Raw genomic sequence first — 17,600 nt, 5'->3', positions numbered from 1 at the left:
TTCGGTCATCTAAATACGTCTGTATGTTTAGGTCATACCAATATCATTTTAAGTCGAGTACAATATGTCTTTTTTCTTCCTCCTCCCTTCACCCTTTTTTCTGTTTCTTCAAAGTATTGTGTTCTTTTTCATTTTTAAAAATAGAATTATAGCTTCTTGTTTCTTCTTGATCCTGTTCGGTGTAGTCTTCATATAGGCCGATTTATTTTTAAAATTAACGAGTCGAGGTACCCTTTTCTGGTCAGATATATACACAACAAGAAAAGTAAGCCCCCCTAAATCAAATTGCTGTAACTTTTAAACCGAGTTTGAGTTTGAGATATGATATTTCATAAGTGGTTTTTTGCACTCATTACGCAAATTCTGGAGAAAAATGAGATCGATCGGTTGAGTCATGCATGAGTAATTAAAGATTGAATTAAAAATGACCATTTTTAAAAGTCACAAGAGTCGTTTTTCAGTTTGTTCAAATACAAAGTTGGGCAAAAAAAAATTTAGGTGAATTTTATGGTGTTATGCTGTTTTACTATCCATCATTCAACCACTTCAGACCAGAATTTCATATCGTATGTTCATGGTTGAGTGAGCACAATGTATTGCAGGGGCTGCGGAAGCGGGGGGGGGGTGGGCTTCAGCCCCAACGTTTTTCCAAAAAGCATGTACAAAAAGGTAAAAATTACCATACGATTTTGCTTTTTTTGCATGATCATCCCCCCCCCCCTCACTTTTGGCTTAGTCCCCCCCCCCCACTTTGAAAACCGTTCCGCGGCCTCTGTATTGTGACGTATCATCATAGGGGTTTATGGTAGTACCCCCTACAACTTGCTAGATCATGCTAAAATTTGAAAATGTTGGTGGCTCCCCTGAATATAGGCCCCTCCCCCATTTTAAAATTCTGGATCCACCACTGATTTGTCAATACATTCAACTGATCCTGAATTTTTTTTAGGAAAATAATACATTTATGCAGTATCAAGAGTATTCATTCCTAAGTTTTCCATTGTGCTCGCTCAACTATGAAAATGTTTAAAGTTCGGAAAGTGTGTGGTGAGAGAAATGATGGATGATAAAACCACAGCAATTAAAGACACATTTGAAACCGAATTTCCCCCCAATAATCTCTTTATTACCCTTTAAAATGCGTCTGTGACATTGGAAACACCAATTTTCCCACTTTGATGTGTGCTCATCCATAAATAAACAAATCGATTTCATTTTTGCATAGAATTTTGCCCATAGGTTGATAAACATTACTGCCAAACGACATTGCTGAAGACAGCCTTGAAAAAAAGTTCCACCATATTGAATAAGGGGTTACTTATTCGTAAACATATGCACCCATAATGTACACAAGTCTATGAGAGAGGAAGTCAAAATTTTGAAATGAGGGTTTGTTTCATGGACGGTTTTTGTTACTTCTGCCAACAGTTATTTCATGAAACTTCGCACATGGCCTCAGTGTAAAAAAATAGCTAATCACATTCCACATGTTCATTCAAGCGTGAATGTTTAATTAAACGCCTTTGAATCATTGAAGCATGTTAATTGGTCATGAACACAACGAAAAAGTTGAGAAAAGATCATTTTCAGTTACCAAAATGAAACAATACTTGCCTATGATATTTGAAAATCGTATTTTTTGCTTTCATTGAACCGTGAAACGATGAATACTGTTGAAGAAACTCTTCCCAAAAATAACTGTCATCATATTCTATCATTTTTATTGATAGAAACGTGTAAATATCCAATTATAGCAAATTTGGACTTGTGTTTATTCAACCGTGAAATTTAGTCAAAAAAGTTGTATCGTCTTTTAGAAAGTACCTTTTATAAGCCTTCTGACTATTTTTCATGATGAGAATGTGGAATAAGTTCCAATAAAATGGAATCAAAGTCATGATATTTGGCTTGTGACTTTTGAAAAGTGACATTTTTGGCTTCTGATGGTGCTCAATGAAGCATAACGTAAAATACGTCCATAACATTAACTCAGAGGGTAGCTTATGAAATTACCTATAGACGTTCATGTAAAAAATATATTAAAAACTCGCATTGGTTTGGAAATTATTGATGTTTGTTTAAGGGGGGACTTACTTTTCTTGTTGTGTATAGAATGTCAGACAGAATATCATATCCACTGGTAGTAAACATTCAACCCTTGAATTTTATCCTATTTTTTATGAATTTAATAAATTGTGCCACTTTAACGCACAAGTATTGGAAATGTTTTAGGCCAGTGAAACCTTAGGCAGCCTCATTTGCTTACATAATATCAAGCCAAAAGCAAGCTTGAAATGCAAGCACACGAAGCAGTGGACATGGTTCAACGCACAAAAGAGGATCAGAGCCCATAGAACTTAAACACAATCATGACAATGGCCCGTATTCTGAAGTCGGGTTTAACTTAAACTCAGGTTTAAATTGTGGTTTAAGTATGGGAAGCCAAAAGTATCAATTTTTTATCAAATTGTATGTTTCTTCGGTTTTCTGTACTGTTTCCTGATTCATCGATGGTTAAGACAATCATATATTTATACCTCCTAGACAATTATGAATGATTTATGACCCAAGTGAGCTGAAGTAAGATATCTCTACTGTTCGGGATTTATGTAATATTTGGCCATCCATACTTAAACCACAACTTTAAACCTGAGTTTAAGTTAAACCCGACTTCAGAATACGTACAGAAGGCACGTGCCCCCCTCCGTGGATCCGCCAGTGCTAAGGTTGGATTCCACATGTGACACAAAAGTTGGTGACACGGGCTCCTTCGACATTTGTTCCGGTAGACATTTGTTCCGGTCTTAATATCTCAGAGGCATAAGGTTAGAGTTAGGATTGTAAAAGAGTGTTTGGTTCAGAATAATGTAAAGATTATATGATCAATGGACAAGTCCACCACAACTATGAACTGATTTTAACAAAAAGAGAAAAAATAAAAAAATATAACAAGGAAATTTCATCAAAATTGGATGTAAAATAAGAAAGTTATGACATTTCAAAATTCCCTTAATTTCACTTTCATTTTCATTTTTATACGCAAATCAATAATTGAAAAATTAAGGCATGGTCACACCGCCCGAGCGTTGTTGGAGCGGTCGTGGAGCGGAGAAAAAAAATCATCACCGCTCGCTACCGTTTACCATTTTCGATTTCGATTGTTGTTTTTTTGTTTTCGATTTTTCCCCCAATTTTGTGAGCGAAATTCGGCCCTCTTTCCCTACCGCTCCACGACCGCTCCAACAAAGCTCGGGCGGTGTGACCATGCCTTAAGTTTATGTTCTTGTTGAGCATGTTGAGACTAACATACTCCCAGTCGGGATCAATAGAGTTAAATAAAATCTTATCTTATACGGATCGCACACAGGAATATATAAAACTTACATTTCCAGTAAAACCAGATTACATATTCTCGATATACCATTTTTGTTTGCGAAAGATATGGGGGCTTAGAATTCAAATGATGGGTGTTCCAACGAGTAACAACATGAATGTTAGATAGATTTACAGGCAATATTTTGCAACTCGTATACACCATGTCTTTATTAGAGATAAAAGTATAAAAAGAACCAGGCCCGGCAACCTGTTAGGTCAGCCAGCAGGATAAATTTACATCATTAGAGCTAATATCACAGTTTATTATATGTTACAATCACAATATATTGTTAGATTACTGTTTGATAGAGACTACACGATAATTAGATATCTATATAGCAGTTGGATAGAGAGAGAGGGGTAGGGGGAGAGAGAAAAAACAGAGAAAGAAAAGAGGCAAGGGGGGGGAAGAGAATGCAACAATACTACCGTAACCTGTATACAAACATGATATTGGGTACAATATTAACTAAATTTCTTCCAAGAATTGCGCAAATTTATTGACGCATGTTGGGTTAATATCAAAGTTAACACTGACAAAAAGTTTTTTTAATAACATGATAATAATTAAACAGAATATTGGTGAAGGTTTGAGAAAAATCCTTCAAAGAATAAGTGATTAAAATTTTCATTATTTGATTTGTGACGTCGAGCAGCCCTCCTACACATCTTATGGTAAAAAAAATGAAATGTCACTTTCTCAAAAAAATTGAAATGATTTTACTGTACAGTCAGGATGATAAACAAATAATTTCACATTATTCCTAAAGATAAAATTAAAATAAGTCATCACAAACCATTAACAAATTGAAATTTATGCATTTTATATTTCATAACGCAGGGGGCAGCTGCTAATGAACAGGGAATTTATTTAGAATTAATATACATGATTTCACTGTATTGATATATTCATATAATACCTATACAAATCTATTATACTTTCATGTATTGATCGATAATGTTTTTTTAATGACATTAAAAATAGGTACACGTATTCACAATGCCCACAGTGGTATATATTTGATAATTCTTAAATGGTCAAGAGTAATATAATTCAACTAAAATGCAAAGGGATTCCAGACACATAAAAATCCAATTTCTGATAAGAAATTATATAATAATAATAATCATGAAAATCCAAATCCACCCGGCCTACACATACAAGTTGGTTGGAACATCGGAAATCAAATCAGCATAACACTGAAAATTTCATTTGAATTGCAAGTAAAACAAAAACATGATGAATACTTCAAAATTTCTTTAATTTTCAGATGCTCACTTTCGTCGGTTTGCAAATGAGGGATTCGACGGTGTCACACACTCTTTATTTTGTAGTCTTTGATATAAAACATTTTCATCATTTCTTCGATCTTTTTTCACATGTAGATATGATAACAAATTAGCATAATGACGGTCATGCAGTATTCATGGTAATTCACATTAAATCGTAGTTATTACTGAACTACCTTTCGTGTTGTATCATAATCTCTCTTATTTAAATATCAATGTGGCAAAGCTGTAAAAAAAAATCCAGCCTATTCCGATGAAATTGTCAGTGGAATACTTGTTCGATTCTCTTCATATATTCTCATCAAGTTTTTGTTTGGATAAACTTGACATTCAATTCTGAAAATATGAAAAATCCAATCGTGACGAAAGTTAAATAAACAATTAATAATAAAATTAGCACTTATCATCGTAATATGATAATGGTGATGATGATAATGATGACGCATCACGATGGCGATGGTGACGATCATGGTGGTGATGATGATGGTGATGCTGGTGGTGGTGATGATGGTGATGATAAAAATAATATTACTTTTTACAAGATAATGCCATTGCAAGGAATGAAAAATTTTACAGTTCAATCTCAGCATGCTTATAGTTAATTTCATGGTCACCGTTTTTCCACCACCGGAGTTGATGGCGTTGGAGGTGGGCATAAAGGCGATTTGCGCTCATCAGTTCTTGATGATCACCTTGCTCGACCACCATACCGTCATCAATGACTACGATGCGATCAGCCTTTTTCATGGTACTCAGACAATTGGTAACAATCACAACGGTAGGGCATTCCTTTTTTTCTAAGATGGCTTCTAAGATAAGATGTTCATTTTCAGCATCTAAAGCGCTAGTGGCGCCATCGAGAAGTAATATCTGGGGGTTCCTCACCAAGGCTCTGGCTATGGCCACTCGTTGTTTCTGACCTCCTGACAATCGAAAACCCTTCTCGCCAGCTTCCGTCTCGTAACCCTTCTCAAGACCAATAATGAAGTCATGGATGTTGGCAAGTTTTGCTGCGTTGTGGATGCGCTCCAAGCTGCAATCCTCAAGGCCGTGAGAAATGTTGTCTTTGATGGTTTTTGCATAAACAACGGTTTCTTGTCCAACGAAGGCAATCTTTTTATTAAGATAGAAATCGGTATACTGATTGATGTTATTTCCGTCTAACAGAATCTCCCCCGATGTGCAATTATAAAAATGTTTTATAAGCTCGATGCAAGAACTCTTCCCTCCCCCACTTGGACCAACAATGGCCAACATTTTTCCTGGAGATGCAGTAAAGTTTATATTCCTCAGGACCGCAATAGATTGACCGGCTGGATAAGCAAAAGTGACATCCTTAAACTCCAATTGGCCGTCGAACTCTTCTGGCATCAGACGACCTTCTTTTGCAGACGAATGAGTTAAATCGATCAGTTCAAACACTTTTCTGGAGGCTCCTGCCGCTCTCATAATGTGAGAAAATCCATTAAACATCGTCGCGATGTTGCTTCCGATTTGCCTCTGGTACAACACAAAAGAGACGAATGTTCCTCCACTCATCTTTCCACATAAAACAAGATGGCTTCCATAAAAGAGGGCTAGTACAAACGCCACCAGCTTACTAGTCGAGACTACCACCTGTAATGTACCTACGGCTACTGCCTCTTTCATACGCAGGTGATAAACAGAGTCTAACTTATCACTATAGGTACTTTTACCGTTCTTTTCGGTATTAAAGCATCGAAAAGTCTTTATATTGGAGATGATCTCTTCGGCTATGATGTTAGCCAAGGCCAGAGCGCTTTGGACCTTCCTCGCCAGCTTATCATAGTAAGTTCCGACGACGTCTGTGATGACTGCTAGGAACACTAAATTAAGGATAATGATGACAGAGAGCCGCCATGAGAGGATGACCATAGCTACAGTGCTGAAAACAATATTGAAGATCTTCAAGGCAGATATCCTGAAGCTTTGCCCTAGAGAATTACTCATGGTGGTTGTGTCGAGAGACAGACGTGAAAGTATCGCTCCTGTACCATTTTTATCAAAGAATGTAATATCCTGCTTTATGATGGAATCAAAAAGACAATTATTGATGCGGCGATTGAGTCTTGCCATGGCTAAATTTAATAATCCAATCCGAAGACCAACACATACTGTTGTAAAAAGGGAGATCAGGATCAGTAGGACTACGGCTTTGTGGAACTCTGATTGATTGCCATTAAGCACCGCATCAACGGCTTGACCAATCCAAAATGGGACAAAGGAATTACCAACAGAAAAGAATGCAATAGAAACAAGTCCTCCCAATAAGAACAGCCAGTCGGGCTTAGTGTAGGACATCAATCGAAGAAACACCGCTTGCCATTTGACATAGTTCTTCACTTTTTCCAACTCTCCGCCATGATTGGATTGATCATCTTTGAGGTCCCTACTTCCTTCGATTCCTTCCTTCTCTCCGCTATTAGAATACAGTGGCTCTTTCAGAATGTGTATCCATATGACGTACATGATCAATGAGGCCACCATTGTCCAAGCTCCAAAAGTTAAATACCAAGGATCGTCATCATGGTTGCCATCCAGGTATTCAGTATATAACATGATTTTTGCCAAAGTGTAGAGGACCACAAGTATGTTCATGACACCTACAGTGTACCTCATGTCCTTTATGAACAACAAAATATCTTGGGGCTCCGTGATGACTCCTAGAGTTGCGCTCGAGAGCATGATCATTCTCAATATGGAGAACAGCCAAAACTCAAACATAGAGTGAACAAAGTTATAATTCAATAAATCCATTCCGAATCGTTTGTATTGGTTCCAACGGAAGTAAAAGGAGAAGCCAAAGAAAACATCGGCAACGCTGAAGAAAATTATCAGCAGGAGGCGTCCATATGCTATCATTATGCAACGTTAATAGTTGAACACTACAGACAATAAAGGTAGAATCACAGCATCAACAGTCAATCACTTCAAAACAAAACTAGACAAGTTTTGGTCTGCGTGGCATTATGCTCATGCATGGGATTAGTTAGTCACTGCATTGGCACATCAAAGTCAATAGCACAGATAGCAATTTTATCCAAGCTAGGAAGACAACGTACAGTACAAGATAGACCTGGAAACTTGACTGCAAACACAACTGTATTTTTCCAGTAGATACGGTATAAAGGTAGATTATGCTACTCCAAATGACCACTTTTTCTACAAAAGATCAATGGAAGTTGCACGCAGAAATGGAGCGTTCGTGGATTCGTCTCGCTGATTGTTGATATCATTCTACTACACGCATTGGTTGATATAAGACCGTTCACTTTCTCCAGAGAAGTTATTTTACTTAAATTGGCCCCACAATTCACGCTTCATCTCACACCAATGGGGTATAGACCTATTCATCACCATCAACGCAATGCATGAACACCCATCTTGGATCAGACCCGGGGGGGGGGGTATTCACATACATCGGTGGTCGTACGTTACGGGGACGTGCCGCTTTTATGACCCCTTTCAATTCTGTAATCTCTACAGTGCGTATCAAAAAAAAGTTTACACTGTACACTCTAAAACAATGAAGTGCTAACACTCCGAAGTGCAGTCACTATACACACTCTTTAAGAGCTACTAAATTAGCACTTCATTTTTTAGAGTGTAAAATTATACATTTGTAATATCCTGAACATTTTCAACATTTTAACATTGGTACAGATCCATTTGAGCAAATGACGATATAACTGTCGAAAAATATTTCCGCTTGAGTGAGCACCACTTACTTTTGAAAAGTTAGTGAAAAATGATTTGTGCAGAACTTTGAAATAGTTATGCCAGTAAAAGTAGTCCTTTATCATGAAGAACACATGAAACTTAGCTAGTAGAATTGATTTTAAGTTATCTTTTACCTTTTTTAACTTGTTTCCTTGCCCAAAATACTTCGGAGAGTACATTGCGCCCCACCCCACTCCCCCACACACCGAGGCCGTCGTAACGATATTTGCTTTACACTGAGCTGTGATTTACATGAAATTGCTTAAGCTCGATTTTTATTTTAATTAAAGTCAACCTTGGGAAAAAGTGTGGAGAAACAAGTATTAATGAAAAATGAAATGTAAACCCCTTTAAATGATAAGAACTTAGTAAAAAAATTCTTGAGATGTCTGATATAAAAACTTTTGTTAAGATTTAGTTATGTCCTCAGATCCAGCTGGCACAAAAAGGGTTAAAGTTGTGCTTTCCAAGTGTTGAAATTTCAATTTGGATGGCAAAATTGTTACAAAATGCTTGAATGTATCCGTTTTATTTCAATTGACCAAAAGTGTGAGGGAAATGTATGAGAAATGTTTCGCAGGGTAATTTTGATTACGCCCTTTTCCTTTGACACAGCGTTAAAATTAGCATTTCTGTGCAAACAGATTTCTGCGAGCTTTACGAAAATGGACAGTGCTCACTCAAGTGTGACATTCTGTCAAAACTTGTACTTTCATTGGATAGATGAGACCCAAACCCAAATTATATGTGAAAAAATTACCCACATGTTGTATATTTTTTAATTCCCAGGGCTTTTCCAAAGTGTAAACTTTTTTGATACGCACTGTATATACTCTGATTGACAAAATCTCCGGTCAGAAACCGCCCCTACTCACGGGAGCCCTGTTGAAAAGCTTCCAAAGCCTGCCAAAGTTGTCCAGCGCGTGCACCGAAAAGCTCACTGCATGCACGGCTTCACAAATCCTTCACTCCACCATGCATGGCTAGCGCCCACGTTTTTACAGTGCTATACAAAACGCCCTGCCTTCTTCTGGTTAGACCAGGATCAAAGAACCTGTGAAAAATCAGCTCGTTCAACCATGGAGGTTAAATCCTTAGTTGAATCCAAACCACAGAAAAGGTTCCCCCTGCCCCCCCCCCCCCCGTAGGTACGCTAGTGCCCTGAAATTTGACAACCTTTTTCACTTTTTACTTACAATTTCACAAAATTCACCAAAAGTATGCACACAATCGTAACTTTACACTTTACAAAATGCAAGCGTCCCAATGACAAACTCGTTTATTTTGCTTACTCGTTTTGAGCTTTTATCGCAAAGGTTAACGTGTACTGCCCCCCTCCCCCACAGCCAGAAAAAAATCATGTGTATACGGCTATGTTAGTTATTTTGGACCCCCTCAATCACTAGTAGGTGAGGAGTAGTCTGAAATTGTGGTATCCCTTTTTTCTACAGTCGAATTTAAAGCACGATGTAAAATAGCCCACCCCCAAAGAAAAAAATACAAAACCTTTAAGGGGAAGGGGGAATGTAAGTTGCCATATCCCTGCTTGATATATGTCATTTAAGTATCCAAATATTGGTAGATGATAGCTGTAACGATACAGCAACATTTTAAAATGATATTCACATATCAAACATTCCAATTAGGGATACAGTCATGACCAAGTTCCACGTCCATCTCAAGTAGATATGAAAAAATTGAGACGACCAAATTACTTTGTGTTGTTGGGATCAAATATGCATTAGGCCTAAAATAAGAATGCTCATTTTATTTTCTTCTTTCCTTCCTCAGTCACACACACACACCCTGACCTCACTTAGGCCTACATACCCTCACACAAACTTACACAAAAATATACAACTGGTACAGGAGACTTCTCAGCACTGCCTTTCGTGAACCCCCCCCCCCTCCCTCAACCTACCCTTTAGAGAATAGCTCTCTCGATTTTCTCAAAAGGATGCGACCATCCCCACCACTTGTCAGGATGACGTACTGATACAAGACAGGAGAGGTGGTCTGACACGATTTCCTAAGAACTTTTCTTTCCTATCTTTCCTTTACTTTTCTTACTGATATAGATTGAACAAAGAAATTATTCTGTTTTGGAAAAAAAGGAAAGTAAATTTACAAGGCAACAATAGTCAAAACTGACTAGTTTGCCTATTCAAAATAACAACAATATCCACTCCTTCTCATCCGCGAACGCAGATCACAGTATGTCACAAGCCGCGGAGATCACCAAACTTATTTGTGGGGAAATTAATATCACAATCAATTGAGGGGAAAATTACTTGTGAATGATAACAAGCTATTACATTTTCTTTACTATTCAGTATTGAACATTGTCGAAGTGAAGGGGGGGGGGCCTCGGGGGTCATTGCCCCCTATAAAAACTTTTCACAATGAATTAAGAAAAAATAAAGAGTTACAAGTCAAAAAGAAAAGGACAGAAAATAATGATATTTCATAATATTTTCTCAACATGATATCAAAATCTTTCAAAAAATGTTTGTTTGGGCTTACAACATATCAATGTCATAACGTTTCTATTTTACATCTAATTTTGATGAAATTTTCAGCATAATGCTAGTTTGATTTTTCTCTATTTACTCAAGTCAACATTCTTTTGGGGTTGGGGCTTCACTTTAAATAGGGCCCCAATATGAGTTTTTGCTCCCCGTCTATGATCTCTGTACGAAATAAATTCCGCAAATGTCTGTCGAATTAGGATATTCCTCGCTTTGTTCGGGAAGCAGCCGCCAGGCCTCGACCAATTAATGGTTGGAAAATATTCATATATAATCAACGGTGCATATCTTTCCTTTTTTTCATATTGGCATAGAATGAATTGCTACTGGATTTGTTCAGTCCCATTGGAGAGTAGTTATTTGTCAATGCTGGATTTTATGGGAACTTAATTAGTTGCCCAACAAACCCTGTGGGCACAGACTGTGACTGCAACCAAGTGTAGTCTTGGTTTGAGCCCCTGCAGTGCGAAAAAATGTCAAGAACCCCCTTTTCATATTTTTAGAGTTTGAAGGATATTGGATGAACTACCAAATGATAAACGTGTGGATGATATCATCTTTAAGACTTATTTTTGGCGATTTTTTCAAATCTCATTTTTAAGACATGAGTCTATGGGTCATTTTTAAGACATGGGTCTATTTTAAGACAAAGAGTGGAAGAAGAAGATCTGCGGCCGAAAACTCTTTGAGGGTGATTCCATACGTGTCGTACGGGGCATTTAGAGAAAATTTGACAGTGTTTTTTACAAGAAAAAACTAAAAATATTCCAGTAAATAAAGGTGATCATCAAGTACTACCAGAGTGTTAGAAAAACAAAGACTTAACATGCCTTGAATTCGCATCTTGTATAATATACAGATTTAAAATAGTAATGTGTCGTACGGACGCAGAAAAAGTGGCTTTTTTGGAAACCTCAGGTTTGTACTCAAAAGTCTGTGAGTTGGGCAGATAAATTTCATAGAAACTATTATTATTCTATTGACCTGCAATATTTTCAATCTTCTCGTGCTTTGCAAATAATTGTTTCAGGCGGTGTTTGTACTTGACTATTCAATTAGCAAAATTATTGAAAATTTGAAATTCCATTGTTCCTCCCAATTAAAACTATATCTGTCTTCACTTTTGGTTAAAACTCATAATTTTCATAAAATCTAGGTATCATAGTGAAATATTGCACTACTTATGACTTATTGAAAGCATGTTTGAATAGATATTTTTAAAGTTCTAGTGTGGAATCGCCCTTGAGATGGTAGGGGAATTTGGATTTATAATTAGCCAACATGTTAAAGAACCAACCAGATGCGAAGGGAGTTCAGTTCAGTTCATTTATTCATTCATTTCTAAAAAAGGCATTGAGTACAGATATATACACAGAAAAAACACATTCAAACATCAAATATATACATCAGTATTTTAAAAGTGTAAACATGCAAAATACTACTGAAATAAATACAATGATATTCATGCATAATTAGGCCTGTGTATACAGTAATAATATGAGAAACGAAAAGGAGGACTTAAAATAAAGCCCAAAGTGGCCTTGTGAGTTAAAGTCTCCTAAGAATAATAAATGCTATTTTGGAGGCTACTTAGTATATACAATAATCAAAGCATGTATGACAACTTAGGTTACGAAAGTAAGTGGATTAAGAAAAAAAAGTACCCGGAATATTCTCGATTTTTCACAAATAATGAGATAGTGGATAAGGTGACTGTAACTGTTGGGATAGCTGATCACAATACTGTCATCATAGACTTAAAAACTACACCTACTCGTAGAAGACCGTGTAAGAGAAAAATCTACTTAAAGGAGAATAAAACCATTGGAACAAGATAGCTTGTGTGAAAACAGGAAAATCAAAGAAACAGATCAACAAAAGTTTGAGAAAAATCGGACAAATAATGAGAAAGTTATGAGCATTTGAATATTGCGATCACTAATGCGATGGAGATAGCAAATTGACAATGCGACAAAGATGTGTGATGTCACTTGTAAAAACTCTCCCCATTACTTTAGTATATATTTCACTTGAATTGCCTCTTTTATCACATCTATCCATAGATTATGTGTTATTTCTATATGAGGGCATGTAATACATATTTTTTAAGAATACATCATGGATAAAGAGTTTGTATCATCATAAGAAAAAGCAAAAAGAGATATTTTGAGGGTATTTTATAGTCCACCAAAGGAAAAGTTGTTCATAAGTGACATCACACATCCTTGTCGCATTGGAGGATCTCCATGGCATTAGTGATTGCAATATTCAAATGCTCATAACTTTCTCATTATTTGTCTTATTTTTCTCAAACTCTCTTTATTCTTATTCTTTGATTTTTCTGTTTTTACACAGGCCTATTTGTTCCAAAGGTTTCATTCCCCTTTAAGAACTAAAGCTGATTATGAAAGACTTAACAAAGCCTTCCAAGATTTTGCAATTTGTTATCTTCAAATTGCATCAAAGAAATATGTTGATGAAAAGTGGGATCTAATAAAAACTAAAATCTTAGAGCTCACTTCAAGCCGTTTCAACGTTGCATGGTTTGATCGGTCCCTTCAAAGGGCAGTGAAAAGGAAACAAAGACTGTATAACAAAGCTGTCTTTACCAAGAAGGAATTGAGAAAATACTAAAAAACTTGAAGGAAGACAAATCACCTGGGAAGGACCTGAATGGTATTCCTCCCTGGTTCATTCAGATAGGTGCAAAGGAGCTGTCATCACCCTTGCAAGATCTGTTTCAATCATCCATTGACTATATAGTAATGTTCCTATGGATTGGAAGAACGCCAATACAGCCACTATCTTCAAGAAGGGAAGTAGGAAAGATGCAGCTAATTACAGACCAGTCTCCTTGACATCTGTGTCGATCACGGGGGGGGGGGTGGGGGGATATATCCCCCCCAATATTTCAAGTGGGGGGGATGGCCTGTATTATCATCCCCCCCAATAATTTAGGGTAGAAAAATTATAATAATGATGATGAAAAAATGAAAAGTTTGATCATGATGATTATAGTATTCCATCAATCAGTTTGTTTCCCTCGCAATTTGTGTATATTGTTATTAAATGAAAACATTCTTTTTCAGGACTATTAAACAGATTGGTGGAAGTTCAAGATGAAAAAGAATTAAATGTTTATGTATCTGATATTTTTTAACACATGACATAAAAGGACCCCAACGAAAATCAACTTTTATTGATAGGGTGTTCCATCCCACCAGTGGTGAATAAATTAATTTAAATAAATCATTAACTGAAAAGGGTGGAAAAATAAACGGGAGTAAAAGGGTGGCAAGATAAATAAAGGAATGACGGTAAGCCCGATGGCGCACGAGAAGCCACACAGGTTGTAATTTGTGCTAGTCTTAATTGGTCCGAATCTGCATTTTATCATCATGCATTAAGAAGAATAAAGATATTGCCAGTCAGGTTAGATTTAAGAGAGAAGTTGTATACACAGAGGCGTCGATCCTGGGTGGGGGGGGCAGGGGGCGATCGCCCCACCAATGAAAATATTGGGGGGTAAACATATCGTTTTACCCCCCCCCCCAATAATTCCGCATGTGCAACTAAAGAATAAAATAAGATTGTAATGCTACATTGAAATCAGCAAGCGAGATTGAGATACCAACTCGATTTTGATTTAAAATCGTGCTCAAAATGTCTGCTTTTCAGACTGGAATATAAAAATTTCAGCTCGCGCTTCGCGCTCGCATCATGTACCAAATCCCATACTTTTCATGATTATATAGGTGAATATAACTTTGATTTTGCAATAATCTTTTGTTGGATGTAATAATATATCTTCCATGAAAGTGTCCTTTTTTCCAGATCAAAATATCAAAATTTTCAGCTGGCGCTCGCATCTATTGTTCTTCTAGATACCCATCTTAATCAGTGGTACCAAAAATGCTTAGAATATCAAGCTTTCAGGTCAGAATATAAAGAAATTTCAGCTCGCTCTCTTGTGAGATACATGTATCGACCCTCCTCATGAGTTACTACAAACAAACCTAAACAGGTACATTTTTCCTGTTTTCACGACATACTAAAAAAATTTAGCTCGCGCTTCGCGCTCGCATTGTTGGTGAAGGTGAGATATGTGTCTCGTTCTCATGAGTTATATATATATTGTGATCGAGCGCCTTTGGAACATTGATTCATAATTTGCCCCCCCCCCCGTCTGAAAAATGGATCGACGCCCCTGTGTATACATCATGCTCAATAAACAGATCACTATGTACATGGTCCAGTCAATTTTTGTCATTTTTTTCCCCTATGAGTTTAGAATAGGCTTACTTGTATCACAAATTGAATTTTAAAAAAATTATACAAGTATAGTACACTACAACAATGAAGGAATTTCCAAAAACACCATGCATATCAACCACTCCCAAATGTCCTAACTTGTGATTTTAGAGGGGGTAATGTTGAAATATCCCAATCCACAAGAACATTTGTGTCAATCATCCCCCCCAACCAAGAATACCGATCGACACCCATTCTCCTTGACATCTGTTATCTGAAAAATTATAGAGCACATAGTACATAGTCATGTTATGAAGCACTTAGAGAACCAAAATATCCCGTCTTACAACCAACATGGGTTTAGAGCTAATAAATCTACGGAAACTCAGGTAATTCTCACCATTCATGAAATCAGTAAAGAATTAAATAATGATAAATTGGTTGATGTAGCATTTTTGGACTTTACAAAGGCTTTTGATAAAGTACCTCATCAAAGACTCATCGCTAAATTGAAGTTTTATGGTCTGGATGGTCAAATCTCAGCCTGGGTCAAGAACTTCCTTAGCGGACGATCTCAGCAGGTGATTAATTATCAATGGTAAGGCTTTGTCATCGGTGCCTGTATCATCCGGTGTCCCTCAAGGGACCGTCACCGGCCCACTTTGGTTCCTCCTCTACATCAACGATCTACTGAAGAACCTATATATCCTGCCACACAAGGCTGTTCGCAGATGACAGCAGACTGTATACGCCTGTAACAGCAGACCAGCAGTCAAGTGTGTTCCAGAGTGATTTAAAGCTGCTGGAGAAACTTTTTTTGTGGCAGGACTTGTGGCTGATGAAATTTAACCCAAGTAAATGCTGCACGATGATGGACTGATCAAGGAGCTGCGAGACAAGAACCTCGGCAGCTCAATAGACGGCCGGTTCTCTGGCGTTGTTGTTCTTGCTGATGATGTCGCACTGATAGCCAACTCTCCAGATGAGCTTCAGCTGATGCTTGATGCCACATTCAGCTATGCGGAGTTCTGGCATTACAAAATCAATCCTTCCAAAAGTGCAGTGATTGTCTTCAACAATGCTAAGCATCCCACAAAATGTTCCTGGACAGTCAACGGAAGTATTGTTGATGAAAAAACCAGTCATCCTCACCTTGGAATTTCAAAATCCGGTTCTCGGTCTGATCCTACTGACGGCATCATCGGAACTGGCCTTCGTGCATTCTATTCCCTGTCTGGCTCTGGTGCATATACTGGCGGTCTCTCCCCCTTGCTGATTGCACACCTTTGGCGAACTTTCTGTATTCCTAGGATGTTGCATGGCGCTCCTATTATTAAACTCACTAAATCCATGCTACAGAAACTCGACAAAGCCCAATTGCATCTATTTAAGAGGGTTCTTGGAGTCCCAATAACAGCGGCGGACGAGATTGAATATCTTCTCACCAACCTCTTGCCTCTCTCCATCCAGATAGATCTCGATAGATTGCTCCTTTTCGGCCAACTTTCCAATCTGGACCACAACCGCTTCGAATACCGGACATTTCTGGCAGCTCTCGGAGCATGGACTCCAACTATCCAAGTCATCCAGGATACGTTGAGAAAGTATGACCTCCCTGATCTTCACAGTACTATCTTGAAACCACTTCCTTACTCCACCTTTAAGAAATTGATTAAGTACAAGATCTACACTGCCGTCAATGATCTCGTTGCCCAGGGCATCCGTGTGAAGTCAACTCTCAAGTTCTGGATTGATCACATACCACCCTCAGTTAATCTCCTTTATCCGAAGTCCTCACATTCTCCTGTAATCCGTTTCGCACTCATTGTGAGAGCCCAGCTACTCTCATCCACATATCTCACTCACTGTCGCCTCCACACATTGGGAAAGTCCTCCACTCGTACCTGCCCCCTTTGCGACTCATATGATGAGACAGTTGAACATTTTATTGGATCTTGCTCCGCTCTTGACCACCTCCGCCAAGACTTCATACTCAGAGTAAAGGAGTACTGTCTCACTGACTTCCCACTTTATCTAGACCTGTATACTGCTGATGACCCACACCAATTCACCTGTGCTACCTTATTAACCCATCAACCTGGTCTCCCATCCGAAGTCAATAACTGTCTGCTCCTTAAATCTCTCTTTTTTCTACATAAAATGCATGGCTACCGTTCCAACCTGTTGCTGAACCTGTGATTTACCTGACTGGGAATTGTTCTATTTGTATCTTAGAATCTCCAGAACAGTGGAGGGATCACCTAAGAGAGAGAGATGACCATTGGGAAAGAAAGCCACCTCACCAAAAATTCAAGTTTTGCGGTCAGGAGCTCTCAAATGTCGACACACATCCTTACTTGGGGCCACCATCTTTTGAATACCCTGAAATGGAACCTACATACCAAATATGTCTGT

The 17,600-nt window shown here is 37.8% G+C and overlaps 1 protein-coding gene across 1 annotated transcript; it reads right to left on the bottom strand.

Moving 5' to 3' along the window:
- Window positions 1-4,153: 4,153 nt before the first annotated feature.
- On the bottom strand, window positions 4,154-7,967 carry LOC121420281 (ATP-binding cassette sub-family B member 9-like). Its single transcript, XM_041614857.1, has one exon. The coding sequence runs from the start codon at window positions 7,546-7,548 to the stop codon at window positions 5,236-5,238; it is 2,313 nt and encodes a 770-aa protein (XP_041470791.1). The 5' UTR covers window positions 7,549-7,967; the 3' UTR covers window positions 4,154-5,235.
- Window positions 7,968-17,600: the final 9,633 nt, after the last annotated feature.

This window comes from Lytechinus variegatus, chromosome 8 (assembly GCF_018143015.1).
Source record: "Lytechinus variegatus isolate NC3 chromosome 8, Lvar_3.0, whole genome shotgun sequence".
NCBI lineage: Eukaryota > Metazoa > Echinodermata > Echinoidea > Temnopleuroida > Toxopneustidae > Lytechinus > Lytechinus variegatus.
The sequence above is the reverse complement of the archived record's forward strand: the minus strand, read 5'-3'. Positions and strand labels throughout refer to the sequence as shown.

Excerpts from the sequence above, each read along its gene's own strand:
- LOC121420281 (XM_041614857.1), bottom strand. The coding sequence starts at position 7,548 with ATGATAGCATATGGACGCCTCCTGCTGATAATTTTCTTCAGCGTTGCC.